Here is an 18,039-nt window from a genome sequence, read left to right on the forward strand (position 1 = left end):
GGGAGGTATGAACTGTGTTTGTGAAGTTCAGTAAACCATGTTCTGTGCTAAACCTTTGCCTGAACCCAGGCAATAATGAAAATAAGTTGTTTTTGTCCAATTTTTACCAATCTAATTTTCGAGTCTAATTTTCACCAATTTCTCTAATATTTTCGAAAAGACCGGTAGAAGGGAGATCGGTCTGTAATTTTTCAAGTTATTTTTCTTTCCTTCTTTTTTGTAAATAGGTACAACTACGGCTTTCTTGAAATCTGATGGAAACGTGCCCGTCATCAGTGATAAGTTGAAATGTGCATTAGGGGTTCCATAACGTACATTTGGCATTCTTTCACAATGCGTGTGTTAATACCATCGTATCCTGAAGATTTGGTTGTTTTGAGGCTAGCTATAACACTCTTGATTTCTTTTTCACAAATGGGGAAAGGATATATGGTGTTATCAAGTCTCTTGAAAGTGCAATTCTGAGGGGTGGGTTTAGCATTTTTCAGAATGCTTTCACTGACCGTGGCAAAAGGTTATTGAATTCTTCAGCTAATCCTCTGCCTCCATTTTCTCTTCTATTCCTTTTCCTTTCTATTCCTATCGATATCTTTAAGTACGGGGAGGTTTTGTTTGTCTGTATCTTTGCCTATTAATTTATTCACAAACTTAATTGTTTTCTGGGGTTTTCTCGGCATTTTAGGAATTCATTTCTGTAGTATTCGTTTTTACTTTCTTTTAATTTATGATCTATTAGATTTCTATAGTACTTGAAACTATGTTCATAATATTGATTGTGCGGGTATTTTTTAAACATCTTATACACTTTATCTCTAATTTTTATGTAGTATCTGATTTCCTGTGTAATCCACGGCTTTTTTTTTCTTTCATTGTGTCTATTATTTAAACTTTATTCGAGTCTTGTATTTTATTGTTCAATATTGCAATAAATTTATGATACGAGGTACCAATAATTGTTTCTGTCGTTATATCTTCCCAGGAGACAGTGCTCAAGTTAGGTTTCAATACTCTGGAGTCAATTGTTGAGTAGGGGATGTTTTGGGTTGTACTATCTCTGTACTGTACATGCAAACGCACTTTAATTCCGATTGGAAAGTGATCCGCGAGAGGTTGGCGCAGAACTGCTGCTTGGATTTTGTTTCCACTTAAACTTCTCCCGAATACACGATCTAGACACGTTCTATCAACATTGAATTCTCTCGTGGGGACATTAATATGTTGTTCGAGTCCATGCATGGCAAGTAGATCTAGATAATCTTGAGAGGTTTCGCTATTCCTCAGCAAGTCAATATTCATATCCCCAATTATGAGAACATTTTCACTTCTGATCTCATCTAGATTCACTCGAATTCTTGTATAAAGTTGGGCTCTGTGTAACAATGCGACCTATGTACAGCCATTATATATATATATATATATATTATGATGTTTTAAATATAAATTGACATTTTCAGCTGTTGCCTTTTTATGTTAGTAATGTTATTAACAGATATGGAATCTCGGATAAAGATAATTACTCCTCCTGATTTATTATAATTTCTACATTGATAATAAATTTTAAATCCACTTAAATGGTACAAATAAATTTCTTCGTCTTTAACCCAGATTTCCACTAATATCAGAACATCTAGCCGATAGCTCAAGTTGTCTAGTAGTAATTCAATGTGCTCTAATTTATCTCGAATACTTCTTATATTTATATGCAAAGTATCAGAAGATAAAGTTTCTTAATTTTGCTGAATCATAGCAAATTATACATTTATGAAAAGTGACATCACAGTTATTATTCTCATTTGTCATCGTTGTTCGTAATTAGTTATTACTCTCGCTGTTTTCTCGGAGTTTAGACAAGTCTTCTTCGCATCTGATTCGCTATATTTTAGATGTGTCGTATCTTCTCATGAAACCGTTCCACTGTTTGACCCAGAGATATTTGAGGTGGACTTCTTTCCATTTCTTGGCAATAAATAGTAAGTGTTTTAGGTTTCCAGTCAATTGCTCGTTTAAACATATTTTACTATTCTTAAAACTGTCACATATATCAGTTGTACTCAATATATATTTGACACTTTTGTTTCCCTCCAGCCATTTGTCTCTGATCGTTTTACTTTTAAATTTTATAATGATAGGCATTGTTCTGTTTTTCTGCCCATTAGGAACACGATTGATATACAACCAGAATCTTCCTTGCTGCTATTTCATAAGCGGAGTGTTCTCCAATGTGTAGCGGAATGCTTGAAGTAAGACTATTGCAGACATGAATAACATAACCTTTGTTAAATTTGGATACCACACTTGTTGCTGCTGATTTTTTCATGTAGTGTTCTCCTTCATTCCAATGTACTGGAAATGCAGCTTCTGTATTAAGTATTTTGATGCCACAATTATTTTCATCGGCGTTGATCAGAGATTCCACTCCACAGTATGATTGCAAAACCCGCACTATTAGTTGCGGTCCGTTATATCCCCATAAATCACTTCTGTATGTGTTGATGAATTCATAAAGGCAATGATCCAAATAGTCAAGGTATTATTCTAAATAAGAACTGAGTTTCCTTTAGATGTTTAATACAAAACATCTAAATCACGATAAATACCACCATACTTCCATAAAATGGTCAATCAGAATTCATCACTAAGGTATGCGACTTTATACGAACTGCTTCTCCAATCTGATTTCAAGAATCAATCTTCGAGTGACGTGCCTTCCAAGAGTGGTGTCACATTAAGTATGTTGAAGTTCATATTACGATAAACATGGTCTACTGTCAACATGATGGGTGTCATTTCTATATTAGCACTTGGAAAGAATAGTGTTATATCCATTTCTGGATTGAGTTTAGCTGCAGATTCAACTGAACACAGCTGACGACAGTTCAAACTGCATCTACCGGAAGTTTCCAAGAAAAATATTTCAGTAGAGTTTGAGGAAGCATCTACATAAATTATCTTTGGGGTTACATCTGAAAAATAAATATAATTCATAATTTCAATTTAATCTAATTCGTACACTATCTGCAAATCTCTGAAGTAATAAACCGCCAGTAATATGGATTTTAACACTTTAATTCATCGTTCACTCCAGTCCTGTCATTTCTAGAACAGTCGTTTTAATTATGCAAGTTCTAAAACAGTCCGATCTGCTGATATACGAATGAAATATCGATAAGATTCTTCTTCTTCTTTTTCCTCAACTGTCTTCCACTCTAAGTAGTAATGAACTCTGGGTGTAACTACTTCTGTGTTTTGCATTATAGAAGCACCGGCATTGTAGAATTATTATGAACATTATCCACGAACAAGTAATGAGAATGCAGATAATTCTATGTGCATTTTCTGCTTTGAAGTGTCCTCGGTGTTCTTCTGACAAGTTTGCTTGTTATATAGGAGGAAAAACCCAAGTTTCAGGGAGGAAAACCTTCCTCCTTTATATACTGCTCAAAACAATTAAGTGATATTTTGGTTTTTAAGTTGTTATAAAGTTATAAAAATAATTTACAAATGTAACGTTTATTTTAAAATATTCTTAATGTACAACAGTGTTGAACACGCAACTGCGAACAAAATCATGCTAGAACTTGTCGAAACGTGTCTTAGCCGTATTAGTTTGCGGGGATATAAAAGCGTGGCTTGTTGCGCACACTTCCACAGTGCATAATTATCACTTCAATTGTAAACTTCTGTCACCTACCACCCATCATTTTGTTACAAATGGCAGAGCAATATGATGTCCCGGATTCTATGGCTTGGAGAGCCATTGGTGGATTAGAAGCTGGACATATGTTAACAAGTTGTCACTCAAGCATGCTGTTCTGAAGGCGTAATTTCGCGACTTTCAAATCGCTTTCTGGAGAGGAGAAATGATCGAAATCATCTTCATGCCGTAGCTTTATACGATAGAACACCAGTGGTTTACATTCCACTGAATGCAAATCACAAAAGAGCGCGAAGAATTTGGACACAGGAACATCACAACTGGACAAATGAGGATTATGCTCGTGTACCTTTTAGTGACGAGTTCAGGTTCAGTCTGCAACCAAATAACCGACGTATGTTGATATGGCATGAAAGTGGAACAAGAAATAATCCACAATTTGTTCATGAAAGACCGCAACATCAAGGTGGGAGTTTGATTGTATGGGCTGGAATAAGTGGCCATACTGATCTTTATTTTATCAGAAACCGTTCCTTACAGCCCAAAGGTTTCTCAATGAGATTTCGGAACCTATAGTTCGTTCCATATGCTACTACAATTGGCCAAAGAATTCATTTTTATGGATGGCAATGCTCTTCCACATCGTGCAAATTTGGTACAAGAGTGGTTTGAGGAAGAAGGTATTGAACGAATGGACTGGCCTGCCTGTTTACCAGACTATAATCCAATCGAACATACATTGGATGCTTTAGATGGGTACGTTTCTGGTCGACTGGTGCCACCACGATCGCTTCAGCAGCTCGAAATTGCTCTCACAGAAGAGTGGGGAAATATGAATATCATGTTTCAAATATCAATTCCACAAGAAGGGTTTGATCATCTTATCCGGTCCATGCAATCAAGATGTACCGCTGTTTTGGCTGTTAATGGAGATCATACGCCATATTAAAAACTAACAAAAGCGTTTTTGGCTATCCTTGTTGTTATTCCTGTTAATATTATTTCACGTTAAAATGTATAATTTGTTAAATTTGTAATAAATATCGATTATTTAAACAATTTCTCATCAATTACACCCAATCCATGAATAAGAAATTTATAATTATCTGACAGAAACTAAAATATCCCGTAATTGTTTTGAGCAGTATATGAAACCTGCCATCTCTCCTTTAGTATTGTAAAGCCCTTGTAAAGGTTCTTAGAGTTCTAAAAGGAATTCGAACCCAAGACTTTCCAACGAAAGGGTTTCATCTATACCGACTGCTTGTTTTAATAACACCCTTATAATCATCAAATTGAAGTAATCTTAAATGTTTCGAGTTCATCACAATTTTGAGGACTTCACAGCAAGTCGTAATTACCGCAGAAAGTATTTCCATGAACAACTGATATCCATTTAAAATTAAACATTTATCTGTAGTTATTGCTTTCAAATCTATTCTCAAATGTAGTGAAAATATTTTACCCGTGTGCAATTCAACTAAATTATAATTATGTAACTGTTTACAATGACTATGAGGTTATACAGGGCGAGAATATTTGTGTAGCTTTCAAACCATAGATTGCATCTGTTTTATCCTAGTTTCCAATCAAAGGTAATAACAGATGAATATTTTGTTATTGGGAAGCGAATTTAATAAATCGTTGTTAAAATGTGAGCAGAGAGTAAATAAACTTTTTATTATTTTTTTAAATCTAAAAGTGTTTTGAAATCTCAGAATAGTTGCGCAGTAATGTGCATAGATATAATTAATGCTGAAGTTGAGTGTCAGTCGGTAATTGTAAATTACTATAGTAGCTTGGCGTTTTTAATTGTATATCAAAAATTGACTGTACGAAATTAAGATAATATATTTATTTGTTTCTATCACTTATTTTATACTTCTGTAGTTTCATGTAATCCATTTTATATGACTCCTTGAAGTGTTGTAAGTCTATAGTACGTCATCAGTAACATATCCAGATTACGTTTTTTGTAATTTAATTTCTTTTAACCAAATGCCTTCTTTAGACATCGAATATGAAGTACACTGCACGATGAAATTAATTCGTACCTGAAGACAATCATAAAAATCCATGAACACCTCGGGATTCAAAACAACAACTTATTACTCAACTTACAGTTTATTAGCAATTTACTCGCATATTTGCCCCTGTCGACGAAGTGGTTAACATATCCGCTCTCCTGCCAAATGGCTGAGGGTTCGAATCCCGCCATAGGCATGGATGCTAGTTATTGTCTGTGAAAACCCTAGTGGTGGTGGTGGTGAGGGGCAGATGGCGGTGCTGTAGATGATGATGATAGTTGCGATTCGTTGTATAGTTGATGGATTGAGACAGAAAGTTGTAATGTAGGTGTCCTCCCTCGATGAGACTTTGGACTCCCTGGAGGTGTCACGTTTTAATAATAATTTTTCTATTGTATCATGCAAAGTAAACTCTCCATAGTTCGATAACATTAAGCCATCTCATAAAACACAAACATCTTTCATTCTCTCTCTCTCTCTCTCTCTCTCTCTCTGTCCACGAAACAGAAGACACTAACACTAAAGAATTTCAGCTATTATTTACTGAATTATCGTAATGAAATCTTACTTACCTTGTTTATTAAAACCGTAGTATATAAATGAAAGAAATAATGCTAATCCAAACAAGGGCATTAGTGTAGTTTTTACTTGCATCACTGTAGCATACATTAACGTTGTAAACTAGAAATCTTGATATGCTTTGTAAAATTCAACATTTAAAATGACACATTGTACATTACAGGACGAATTCTCATAAGAAAGACAACTCTGACAAATATTTTTTTTTATTATGTAATTTATCGTTTTAATTATTGCGTTGAAAAGACAAATATTACAACAGACCTTAGAAAAGTTTACATCAGCTTATTCGAATTAAAAGCATAATTGTATGTGTGTTCCTTGGAAAACAGGAAGATGGTCTATTCCTAGTTAATAATGATATGGAGAAGGAAAAGAGGAGAATAAGACATTTTTGAAATGTTTGGAGATGAAATGTATATGGAGGTTGATCAATGGTGTTTTACACGTTCAAAGGAAATTGAAAGATTCATGATGGGCACTTCAATGGAGCAACGTTCATGACATCATCCATAGAAAGACATAGTAAGAAATCATCGGTTTACTATGCTCTTCTTTTCTGCATTGCCTACAGAAAATCGTAGTGAGGTATTTGATGCACTACTCCAAATGAGGGAACACTCCTCTGAAGTTTGGGCTGATTTCGTATTTATACAATGTAGTATAGGAGAGAGGAGTGGTATTATAATTGTAAAGGACACCGACGTTATTTGATGGCTGACGATGATACTAATCTGCTGTCTTTCTGACATGAAAGGCTTGATTTGTAAGTCAGTTAACGATTAATCTTGGCTATAAATATCAATTCTATCGAAAATAAGATTAATTGAAGTAAGATCGTTCTTAGGAGATGTTTAGTATTAGTTCAATCACTAGATTATCCTCCCCCCCACCAGAGAATGTAACTATAACAATGTTTAATTCCTTGTTTATTAGAGCCTCGAAATTAGAGAAACAAGACACAATGATTTCAATAAGAGACCATTGAACTGACACCCAGATGACAGAAGAGTGTAGCAGCTTGTCTAGACGTTATGAAATCAGTATTAATTCCGGAGTGCAAATTGTCAGAACACTAAGGGGTGGGGGGGGATAATATCGGGAACAGCAGGACTTATTAGTGAAAAATGTTTCAGGAAATAATAGCAAACAGCAATTTCTTTAGATCGCTTAAAAGCTTGACTGCATAATTAATTACATAAACGAAAAAGTTGGCATATTTTCAAAAAAGTAAAATACCTATCTGCTCTGTGACATGAATCGAACTTATAATAATGGAATTTTTTTGATGGTGTATGTTACGGAAACACACACTATTTCCTCTTACGTATTTCCTCTGAGGATTACACAGGTGCTCAGATCTATACTGTACATAGAACATCACAGACAATATTAACTGTATTAACAGTTTCAACCTTTAAATTGCTACCCCCCCCCCCCAAAAAAAGTTTTTTCTTCTTTTCGATTGATGATAGCGTTCATTACGTCTTATCTATACACAGTAGCAAGTTTGAATTTGGAAGAAAATGCGCAGAAAAAATGGGAACAGATTGATATTAACACCATGAATCTAAAAATATGTTTATCACCTGGAGTTGCCCCTTACTCAGAAACAAAAAGGGTCCTGAAGGCTAACAACAGGTTAGCGTAATAGTGCAGAGCTGTTCTTTTCATCACATTAGTCTTCTTAGCACATCCCTAGATCGACTGGAATCTGAGACTTAGTTTAATTTACTGCAAAAACTTAAAATTCCCCACTTCTGCTTGCATATTCATATACCATTGGACAGTTGCTTCTTGCTACTATTTCATAAGCAGAGTTTTCCCCGATGTGTAGCGGAATGCTTGAAGTAAGAGTATTCCAGACATGAATAACATAACTTTTGTTAAATTTGGATACCACACTTGTTGCTGCTGATTTTTTCATGTAGTTTTCTCCTTCATCCCAAGGTACTGGAAATGCAGCTTCTGGATTAAGTATTTTGATGCCACAATTATTTTCATCGGCGTTGATCAGAGATTCCACTCCACAGTATGATTGCAAAACCCGCACAATTAGTTGCGGTCCGTTATATCCCCATAAATCACTTCTGTATGTTTTTGCGAATTCATAAAGGCAATAGTCCAAATAGTCATTGTATTTGTCTAAGATAAGAATTCCGCTTGCTATCGAGCTGCTGTGTTCTTTGATGAGTGTGTTTTTCAGATCGTTCAAAGACCTTAATACTATAACGTCTAAATCAAAATAAATACCGCCATACTTCCATAGAACGATCAGTCGTAATGCATCACTAAGGTGTACGACTTTATACGGACTGCTTCTCCAATCTGATTTCAAGAACCAATCTTCGAGTGGCGTGTCTTTCAAGAATCGTGTCACATTAAGTGTCTTGAAGTTAATATTATGATAAACATGGGATACTGTCAACATGATGGGTGTCATTTCTATATTAGCACTTACAAAGAATAGTGTTATATCCATTTCGGGATTCAGTTTAGCTGCAGATTCAACTGAACACAGCTGACGAAAGTTCAAACTGCATCTACCGGAAGTTTCCAAGAAAAATATTTCAGTAGAATTTGAGAAGGCATCTTCATATATCCTCTTCGGAATTTTATCTGAAGAATAAATATAATTCACAATATCAGTTTAGTCTTAATTTATAGTCAGAGTTTTTGTGTTCACTGTATATGCAAAAAGAAATAAATCATTGCTGTTTTGATTTAAACAAATACTCATGGTGGTTGGTTTTATTTACAGTAAGTTGAAAATAATTTACATTTAAACGTTATTTTTGAAATGTTTATATTTGTAATGACTTTTTTGTTAATATATTTTTGAATCTATTAATTAAATGGTATCAAAAAACAAGACTAATACATTTAATGAGTTTGTGATAAAATATAACGTTTGAAAATGATTAAGAATTTTTGTAATCTGGTGGGGAAAACAATGTGGAAAACGACATTTAACAAATTTTTGTAGTTCATTTAAAGACAAATGTTTCACCTTATGAACTTTTTTTGAGTTTCAATTTAGAAAAACTGTATATGTTTTCATGTTTAAAAGTTTGTTAAATTAACAACAAAATAGGATTAAATATGCAACACTTTCTTTTTCATTTTTTAATATGTAATATTAAATATATTACTTTCGTCTCTGTATAATTTTAATTTTAAAATCAGTAACAGATTTTTGTTAGTATATTAACTCGCTGCTATTATTACTCTGGTTTTAAACAGAATCTGAAACTGGATAAGGAATAGCAACGAGTTAATATAGTATACGTTGACACCAAACAAAAATCCGTTACTTATTTTAAAATAAAAGTTAAACAAAGAAAAAACATTCACCACAATTCCAGTAGATTATACGGGAATTGTGGTGAATGAAGCGGAGGTGAGTAGTCTATTGCATAACCTCAATGTCAATACATCCGCGGGATTGGATGGTATACCAGCTCGTGTCGTACGAGAAGCAGCTAAAGAATTGTCAGTACCCTTGACCATTTTGTTTAATTTGAGTCTCGGGTATGGGTTAGTCCCTAGGGGTGGAAAGAGGGGAAAATAGTTCCACTGCATAAAGGTCGTTCCAAGACTGCTGTTGTAAATTACCGACCGATTAGCATATCAAGAATCATTGTCAAGGTCTTAAAGAAATTAGTCAAGAAAAGAATACAGGATTGGATAGATGAAAATGGGATATTGTATGGGGGACAACATGGTTTTGTGAAGGGTAGATCATGCCTCAGTAATTTGCTCACGTTTTGTAACACAGTGATGGCTGAACTGGATAGGAGTATTGGGTTTACAGTGATACTACTGGACCTTACCAAGGCCTTTGACAGGATACCACATGGAACCCTAATCAGTAAACGGGAGCAGATGGGGATAGATATAGGGTTGGTGAGATTGATAGGAGGGTGGTTGAAGGAGATATACCAGAGAGTGGTTGAAGGAGATATACCAGAGAGTGGTTTATTCAGGAGTGGAGTCCAAAAGACGGCTTGTGACTAGTGTTGTGCCGCATGGCTCTGTTCTTGGACCACTTCTTTTCAATTTGTTCATCAATGATATAGGAAAGGATTTGAGAGGAAGTGTTCACTTGTTTGCTGATGATGCAAAGTTGGGTAGAGCAATTATGAGTGCACAGGATGTCAAAATTTTACAGTATGATTTGGATAGTTTGGAGGACTGGGCTAGGAAAAATGGATGCCAATTTAATGTGGCAAAATGTAAGGTTATGCACTTTGGGGTGAAAAGAATAGCAGCAGTATATCGCATTGGTGGAACCGTACTCCAGGAGATCAATGAACCGTATGAGAATAGGTTGAAGATTTGTGGGTTGCAGAGATTGGACGATAGGCGAAGGAGGGGTGATATGATTGAGACATTCAAATTACTGAAGGGTTTTTATAAGATTGATCCAGAAGATATTGTTGAAAATATGACTGGTGGTGGGAAGACTACGGCCCTGCATGGAAGCTGGGCAAGAGCGTGGTTGACAAGGGTGTTAGAGCTAGGTTTTTTACTTGGAGAGTGGTGAATGAGTGGAATAAGCTTCCAGAGTCTGTTTGGGTGCTACGACCGTGAATGAGTTCAAGGCAAGGTAGGATAGATACTGTGTCAATGTCGAATAGTTGTTCTTGACATGATGTTAGGGCCTCCCACAATGAGTCTGTCGACTCCTTGGAGTTATCCGGAACAATAATAATAATAATAATAATAATAATAATTCCTAAAAATAGGTGACAGTTTTTAAGATTAGGCAAGCATGTCCTTTGGTTCTTTTAATTCATCGTTTACTCCAGTGCTCCCATTTCTAGAACAGTCTTTTTAATTATGCAAGTCCTAAAAGAGTTTGATCCGATAAACTTCGAATTAAATATCGAAAACGTTCTTCTTACAACTCAATTGTCTTCCACTCTCAGTAATAACGAACTCTGGGCGTAACTACTTCGTTATATTGGATTACGGAACCACCGGCGTTGTGAAATTATCACGAACATTACAGATATAAGAGCAGCCGATTTCTCCCATCCTATTTTCCCTTTTTTATTAGGTTCAATTAAACTCCTGTCACTCTCATTGATTAACTGCATTTTCTGCGTTAAACTTCCTCGTTTGTTCTTCTGACCAGTTTGCCTGTTTTACTCGAAGAAAAACCCAAATTTCTCTGGTGAAAAGCTGCTTCCGAACCTAGATCTTTCAAACCAAAAAGTTTAGCCTATACCGCCTGAGTTACGGGGTCTCTGATCATCAGCTTCTTTTAATATAATATTCAGTAAAAGTTGTTGTGTTAACTTTTAATACACTTATAATCAAAAAATTATATGATTAAAAAGAAATCTTAAATGTTTGGCACCTTTTACAGTTTTTAGGACTTGACAGCAAGTCATGATTACCGAACTACATATTTTCAGTAATACTTTATATCAAATTTAAAATTAAATTTTTATTGTGGTTACTGCTTTCAGATCTTCTTCTTCCTCTCTCTCTCTCTCTCTCTCTTTCTGTTTCGTCTATATTCATCCACTTCTGCCATATTTCCATCCTAAATATATGCTCTTTCCATTTCTCTCTATACATTCCTTAATCTTTTCAATTATATTATAAATATCTAGTTTTTTTTTGATGTCCTCATTTCTTATATGATCCAATTTTGTACCTCCTTTAAAAATTCCTCTTAAAAATTTCATCTCTACAGCTTGTATTTTACTTTCATCTTTCTTTTTAACAGTTCATGTTTCTGAACCCTATAATGGAGTGGAAGCGGCAATTACTTTATAAAATGTTAGTCGAGTTTCTTATCTTTTTTTAATTCAATGTCCTTGTAATTGTTCTATAATTTCTTTATTTTTTTCATCTATATCTTTATTTTCAAGTATGTTATTATGCAGCCGAAATAATTAATCTTTGTCATGTGTTCTATTATTGTATTTCCTATAACTAATTTTGATCTAACATGATCTCGACTCCTGAATGGCGTGATGTTGTTTACTTTAGTGAAAATTTTAAAGTGTATTGTTGGTTTATTTGATTAATTCATAATCTGATTTTTCAAGTTCATCTTCATTGTATTCTAATGTAATCTGCTTTGTATACGAGAGTGGTCTTAGAAGTTCTCGGCCTCGACCATAGATGCTATCACTATTGGCAAGATTTTTTTTCTAAGTTAGTACATCTGTCATAAGCATCCATGTGAAATTACAAGTCATTCTACCGAGTAGTTTGTTTTATTCTGCTGTCTGAAGCAAACGTGTTGTCTGTAATCCCTTGAAATGGATAAAATATCGTGCAGTTATACAATTCTTTGAAATAGAAAGTTTAATGCCAAAAGAAATTCATTCGAAGTTCAAAAACGTTTATGGACACTCTTTTCCTTCATCTTAGACAATTAAGAAATAGTCTGCCGAGTTTAAACGTGTCCGTACCAGCCTTGAAGATGATCCACGTGAAAGACGTCCAAAAAGTAACAACACCAGAAATCATTGATGGAGTGCGCGAAATGGTATTGGATGACCGGCGACTCAAAGTGCGTGAAATTTCTGAGACTATAGGCATTTCAAAAGAACGTGTAGGATATATTTTGCATGAAGAATTGCATATGAAAAAGCTTTGCGTAAGATGGCTGCCGCGCTTGCTCACACAGATCAAAAACGCACGCCCATGAAAATCTCTGAACAGTGCTTGGAGTGTTTTAACAAGAATAAAATTGATTTTGTATGTCACTTTATCACTATGGATGAGATTTGGATTCACCATTACACACCAGCATCTGATCAGCAGTCAAAACAGTGGACAGAAGCCGGTTGTTCAGCGCCACAGAAGACAAAATCAGTTCCATCAGCAGAAAAGGTCATGGCATCGGTATTTGGGGATGCTAAAGGCATTTTGTTTATTAATTATCTTGAAAAGGGTAAAACGATAACCGAGAATATTATTCCGAACTTTTAACCAGACGAGACGAAAACATTTGTGAGAAAAGACCCGTTTTGCAGAAGAAAAAAATCATCTTTCATCAGGACAATGCACCTACCCACAAAGGTGTTTTGGCAATGGGAAAATTAAGGGATTTGTACTATGAACTGTTGGAACATCCACTCTATTCCCCAGATTTGGCTCCCTCTGACTGCTATCTATTCCCAAAACTAAAACTCTTCCTCGCTGGTTCTTGACCCCGTTCACATTAATAGCAATCTAAGCTATAGTTTGCCAGACTTTCACATCTCTGCCATTCAATATTGGAGATCGCGAGACCTTACACGTACGCATGCCCATGATGCTACAGCCCGAGTCTTTCTTCCATTTAAATGTTAACCTCTGTGGTTAATATATATATATATATATATTATATATTAACATATATATATATATATATATATATATATATATATATATATATATATGTTAACCTCTGTTGTCTCTCTCTCTCTCTCTATATATATATATATATCTTGAAATAAAAGTGTCACGTGACTAAACGCAAGCTTGTTTCGGCGTGCCTACCCAACGCGACAAGTCATCGAAATAGAAGCGTCCTTGGAACAGCGTTATGCGATTAAATTTTATGTGCGTTTGCAAAAATCAGCATCGGACACTTTTAACATGATACGCGAAGCTTTCCACGATGAAGCAACGTCGAGGACAAGTGTTTTTCGCTGGCATAAAACTTTTAAGGAAGGAAGGCTAAATGTGGAAGATCTTGAACGTGAGGGAAGACCTTCAACGTCCATCACAGAGACAATGATCAACACAGCAGCGATTATCATCAAGGAGGATCGCAGAATCACAGTACGCCAGCTGCATGTTGTCCTGAATATTTGTGTGGGAAATGTTCACTCAATCATGGCTGAACATTTGGGACTGAAACGTGTTTGCGCCCGATGGATTCCTAAACTCTTAACACCGGAGCAAATGCAGCATCGAGTGTGTGTGTGTGTGCACAGAATGGAAAGAAAGACTAGAACAAGAATGTGACAACTTCTTAAAACGCATCATTACAGCAGATGAAGCTTGGTTGTATCACTATAACCTTACAATGAAACAACACAGCCGTGAATGGAAGCACCCGTCGTCGCCTATTCCCAAGAAAGCAAAAACTGTAAAATCGGTTGGTAAAGTTATGACCATAATGTTTTTTGACTACGAAGGCATTGTTTACCTACACGCTGTAGAACCTGGGAATACTGTAAACGGCTCATACTATGCGGATGTTTTACGGACAGTGGTACATCACGGCAAAAGGAAGCGTCCATTGCTGAAGAATGGCTTCTTATTGCATCACGATAATGCAAATCCACATATTGCTGGTTGTGTAGTGGACGTTTTCAGAAAAACAATATAGATATCCTACCACACCCTCCATACAGTCCTGATCCCGCGCCGTGTGATTTCTGGCTGTTTCCTCAGCTCAAGAATCCACTAACAGGCCGCCATTTCGAAAGCAACAAAGCATGTGTACAAGCTGCGGAGGCGGTTTTGAAAGAACTCTCAAAAAACGGACTTTCACATGTGTTTAAGAAGTGGACGCAACGTTGGGACAATTGCATCGCGTCTCACGGTAGTTACTTCGAAAATGACCATGTAAATGATGACGATTAAAAGTAATCTGTTTTTCAGTATAAATATATTCTTATAACTTATTGAACAGCCTACGTATATATATGTGTGTGTGTGTGTGTGTGTGTGTGTGTGTGTGTGTGTGTGTGTGTGTGTGTCGAATAGAGTTAGAGATAAGCAACATCTCTGTACCTGTCTGACACAGATTAATTTCAATCTATTGTGTTAATTTATTATTTAACTGCAACTGGAGTTTTCTATCTTTATAAAAACTTTGTTATACCTTGTACTAAATGATGAATATAATATCTTTTTCATTGTATTCCATAATTTTTCTCTGTATATTTTATCAAAAGTTTTCCCATAATTTATAGAGGCCAGATAGGTCTTTAAATTAAACTCATCTTTTTTTTTTTCGGTAATTCGTTTTAACAGATAAATAATGTCTATACACGATCTTCCATGCATGAAACTATTTTATTCTTCTAGGAGTAAATGTTTTGGAATATTTGTAAGTTTTTGTATTGAGAATTTTACTATAAATTTTGTAACCAGTATTTAATAAACTTATTCATCTATAATTCCCACAATCATCTCTGTCTCATTTCTTAAATATAGATATAATCTTGGCTTTTAACCAATCTGATGGGACCTCACATTTCTTTCCAACAGTTATTTATTAATTTTATGAGTCTGTGATGTGAATATTATCCGCCATATTTCCAAAGCCCTGTATTTATGGCATCTAATCCGGTTGATTTTATATTTTTTATACCTTTATTGCTTCTTTTACTTCTTCTAATTTTATTGGTTCTACATGAGTGCTGATTTTTTCATTATTCTTTTCTGTGATTAAATTTGAGTCATACAGTAAATTCTTACAATGTTCTATCCACTCTTTCTCATATATTCTGTTGTTTGTGCTGTAAAACCTTCTTAATTGTTTAATTTCTTTAATATTTTGTAGGCTATGTCTTGTCTTCCATGTATGTCTTCTTCTATTTTATTAATAAATCTTTCTCAAGAATCCCGATGAGCTTTCTGTTCTATGGTTTCAGCTATATTTCTTTTGTTTTTGTAACTTACTTCTATTTCTTTTGCATGTTTTTGAAGATAAGTATTCATTTGTTTTTCTTTCATTGCATTTTCTGTATATTTGTTCGAAATTGTTAGTGTTTTTGTTTCTTAATATTTTATTTTTCTTTCCAAGTATTTCAGAAGCTTCTTTATGGATTACCTTTATTAACGTTTTGCATTCTTCTTCTATATATTCACTGAATTTGATTTCTTTTAGATAAACTGTTAATCGTGATTGATATAACATTTGAATGCTTTCTTCTTGTAATAGATACACTTTGCAAAGTTGTTCTATTTCTTGTCTTTTCTGCTTTATTTCCTTTCTCCATTCTGCTAGTATTTTTGTTTTAGAGACTATTAAGTAATGATCTGAAACAATTTCATTTCCTTTGTAATTTACATCTCTCCCAAGTTCCTGATTAGTAACTATTAATTATAATCGATTAATTATAATCTTTTAAAATTATTGAAAATACAGAAGTCTATTAGTTCTTGACCATTGCTATTCATGCAAATTTCTCCATATTTTTCTAATAAATTTGGGATATTTCAACTCTAGCGTTAAGATTTTCCGCTATTAATGTATAGTCACTTTTATTACATTTATTTAACTGTTTTTGTAGTTCCTCATAAAATTGTTCACTTGAGCAATTAAACCAAATTATAATTATGTAACTGTTTTCAATGACTACGAGGATATGCAGGGCGAGAATATCTGTTCAGCTTTCAAACCATAGATAGCATCTGGTTGATCCTGTTTTCAAATCATAGCTAATTGGATATGAGTATTCTGTTATTGCGAAACTAAGCTAATAAACCATTGTTAAAAGTGGGTAGATAGTAAATAAACTTTTTATTATTTTTTTAAATCCCAAAAAGTGTTTTCAAATCATAGAAAAATTGCGTACTATTATGCATAGATATAATCAGAATATGCTGAAAAAATTATTTAGTCAACATGTCAGTCGGTAATTGTAAATTATTAATAGTAGCTTGGCGTTTTTAATCGCATATCAAAATTCGACGGTGCCAAATTAAGATAATATATTTATTTGTTTCCATCGGTTACTTTATACTGCTCTGTAGTTTCATATAATCCATTTTATATTACTCCTTCTCGAAGTGTTGTAAGTCTAAGTACATGCGTAACTTGTGCAGATTAAGATTTTTTGTGAATTAATTTTTTTTTATATTTTTATTAACCAACATTCTTCTCTAGACATCGAATATGGAGTACTGGACGATGAAATTAAAATCGTACCTAAAAGCAATCCTAAAAATCAACGCATAAAGCGAGATTCAAAACAGTAACTTACAAGTCTACTTACTAACAATTTATTAGCAATTTACTCGAATATTTCTTTCCTCATATTGTACCATTCAAAGTAAACTCCCCATAGTTCGATAACATTACGGCATCTTATAAAACACAAACAGCTTTTCACTCCTCTCTCTCTCTCTCTCTCTCTCTCTCTCTCTCTCTCTGTCTCTCTCTCTCTCTCTCTCTCTGTCATTTATCGTAAAGAAATCTTACTTACCTTGTTTGATAAAACCGTAGGATATAAATAAAAGGAATAATGCTAATCCAAATAACGGTATTAGTGTCGTTTTTACTTGCATGACTGTAGTGTATAATAGGAACACAACCCACCATCTAACTTAGCTTCAACATTAACGTTGCTAACTACAAACGTATTGACAAAGTTCACTTGAAAATGACAGATTGTACCTTACAGGATAATTTCTGATAACAGATACTCTTTGAGACGAACGCGTTTATCATTTTTTGCGTTACCGCTTTATTTAGTACGATGATAACAAAAATATTACAACAGACCTTTGAAAAGTTTCATCAGCTTATTGGAAGAAAAAACATAAGTGTATGTGTGTGTTTCTTGGAAAATAAGAATATAGCCTTGTCTTAGTGGACAATGGAATGGGGATGCGAAAGAGCAGAAGAAGAAATTTTCGAAAAGTCTGGATCTGAAGTATATATGGAGGTATCAGTGGATTTATCAGTTTATATACGTTTAAAGGAAAGTGAAAGAATCATGGTGGCCACTTCAATGGAGAACGTCCATGACATCCTCCATAGAAAGACAGAGCAGGAGTTCATCAGTTAACTATATTTTCCCTTCT

The 18,039-nt window shown here is 34.5% G+C and overlaps 1 protein-coding gene across 2 annotated transcripts in view; it reads right to left on the reverse strand.

Moving 5' to 3' along the window:
• The window catches only part of LOC150101639 (lactosylceramide 4-alpha-galactosyltransferase-like), a 29,023-nt gene extending 11,449 nt beyond the window's left edge, over nt 1-17,574 (reverse strand). Inside the window, exons 1-2 of one of the 2 annotated variants that reach the window (XM_090400410.1) lie at nt 17,439-17,574; nt 8,723-8,880 (exon numbers count right to left, since the gene is read on the reverse strand). In XM_090400410.1, coding sequence (XP_090256536.1) covers nt 8,723-8,880; nt 17,439-17,520 — 240 coding nt within the window. In that variant the 5' untranslated portion in view covers nt 17,521-17,574. Of the gene's footprint in view, nt 1-6,389; nt 8,881-17,438 lie in introns of those variants that run through there. The other variant, XM_090400409.1, reaches the window with a different exon arrangement.
• Nucleotides 17,575-18,039: the final 465 nt, after the last annotated feature.

This window comes from Typopeltis vanoorti, chromosome 11 (assembly GCF_054136105.1).
Source record: "Typopeltis vanoorti isolate ZY-2024b chromosome 11, IOZ_Tvanoo_1.0, whole genome shotgun sequence".
Taxonomy (NCBI): domain Eukaryota; kingdom Metazoa; phylum Arthropoda; class Arachnida; order Uropygi; family Thelyphonidae; genus Typopeltis; species Typopeltis vanoorti.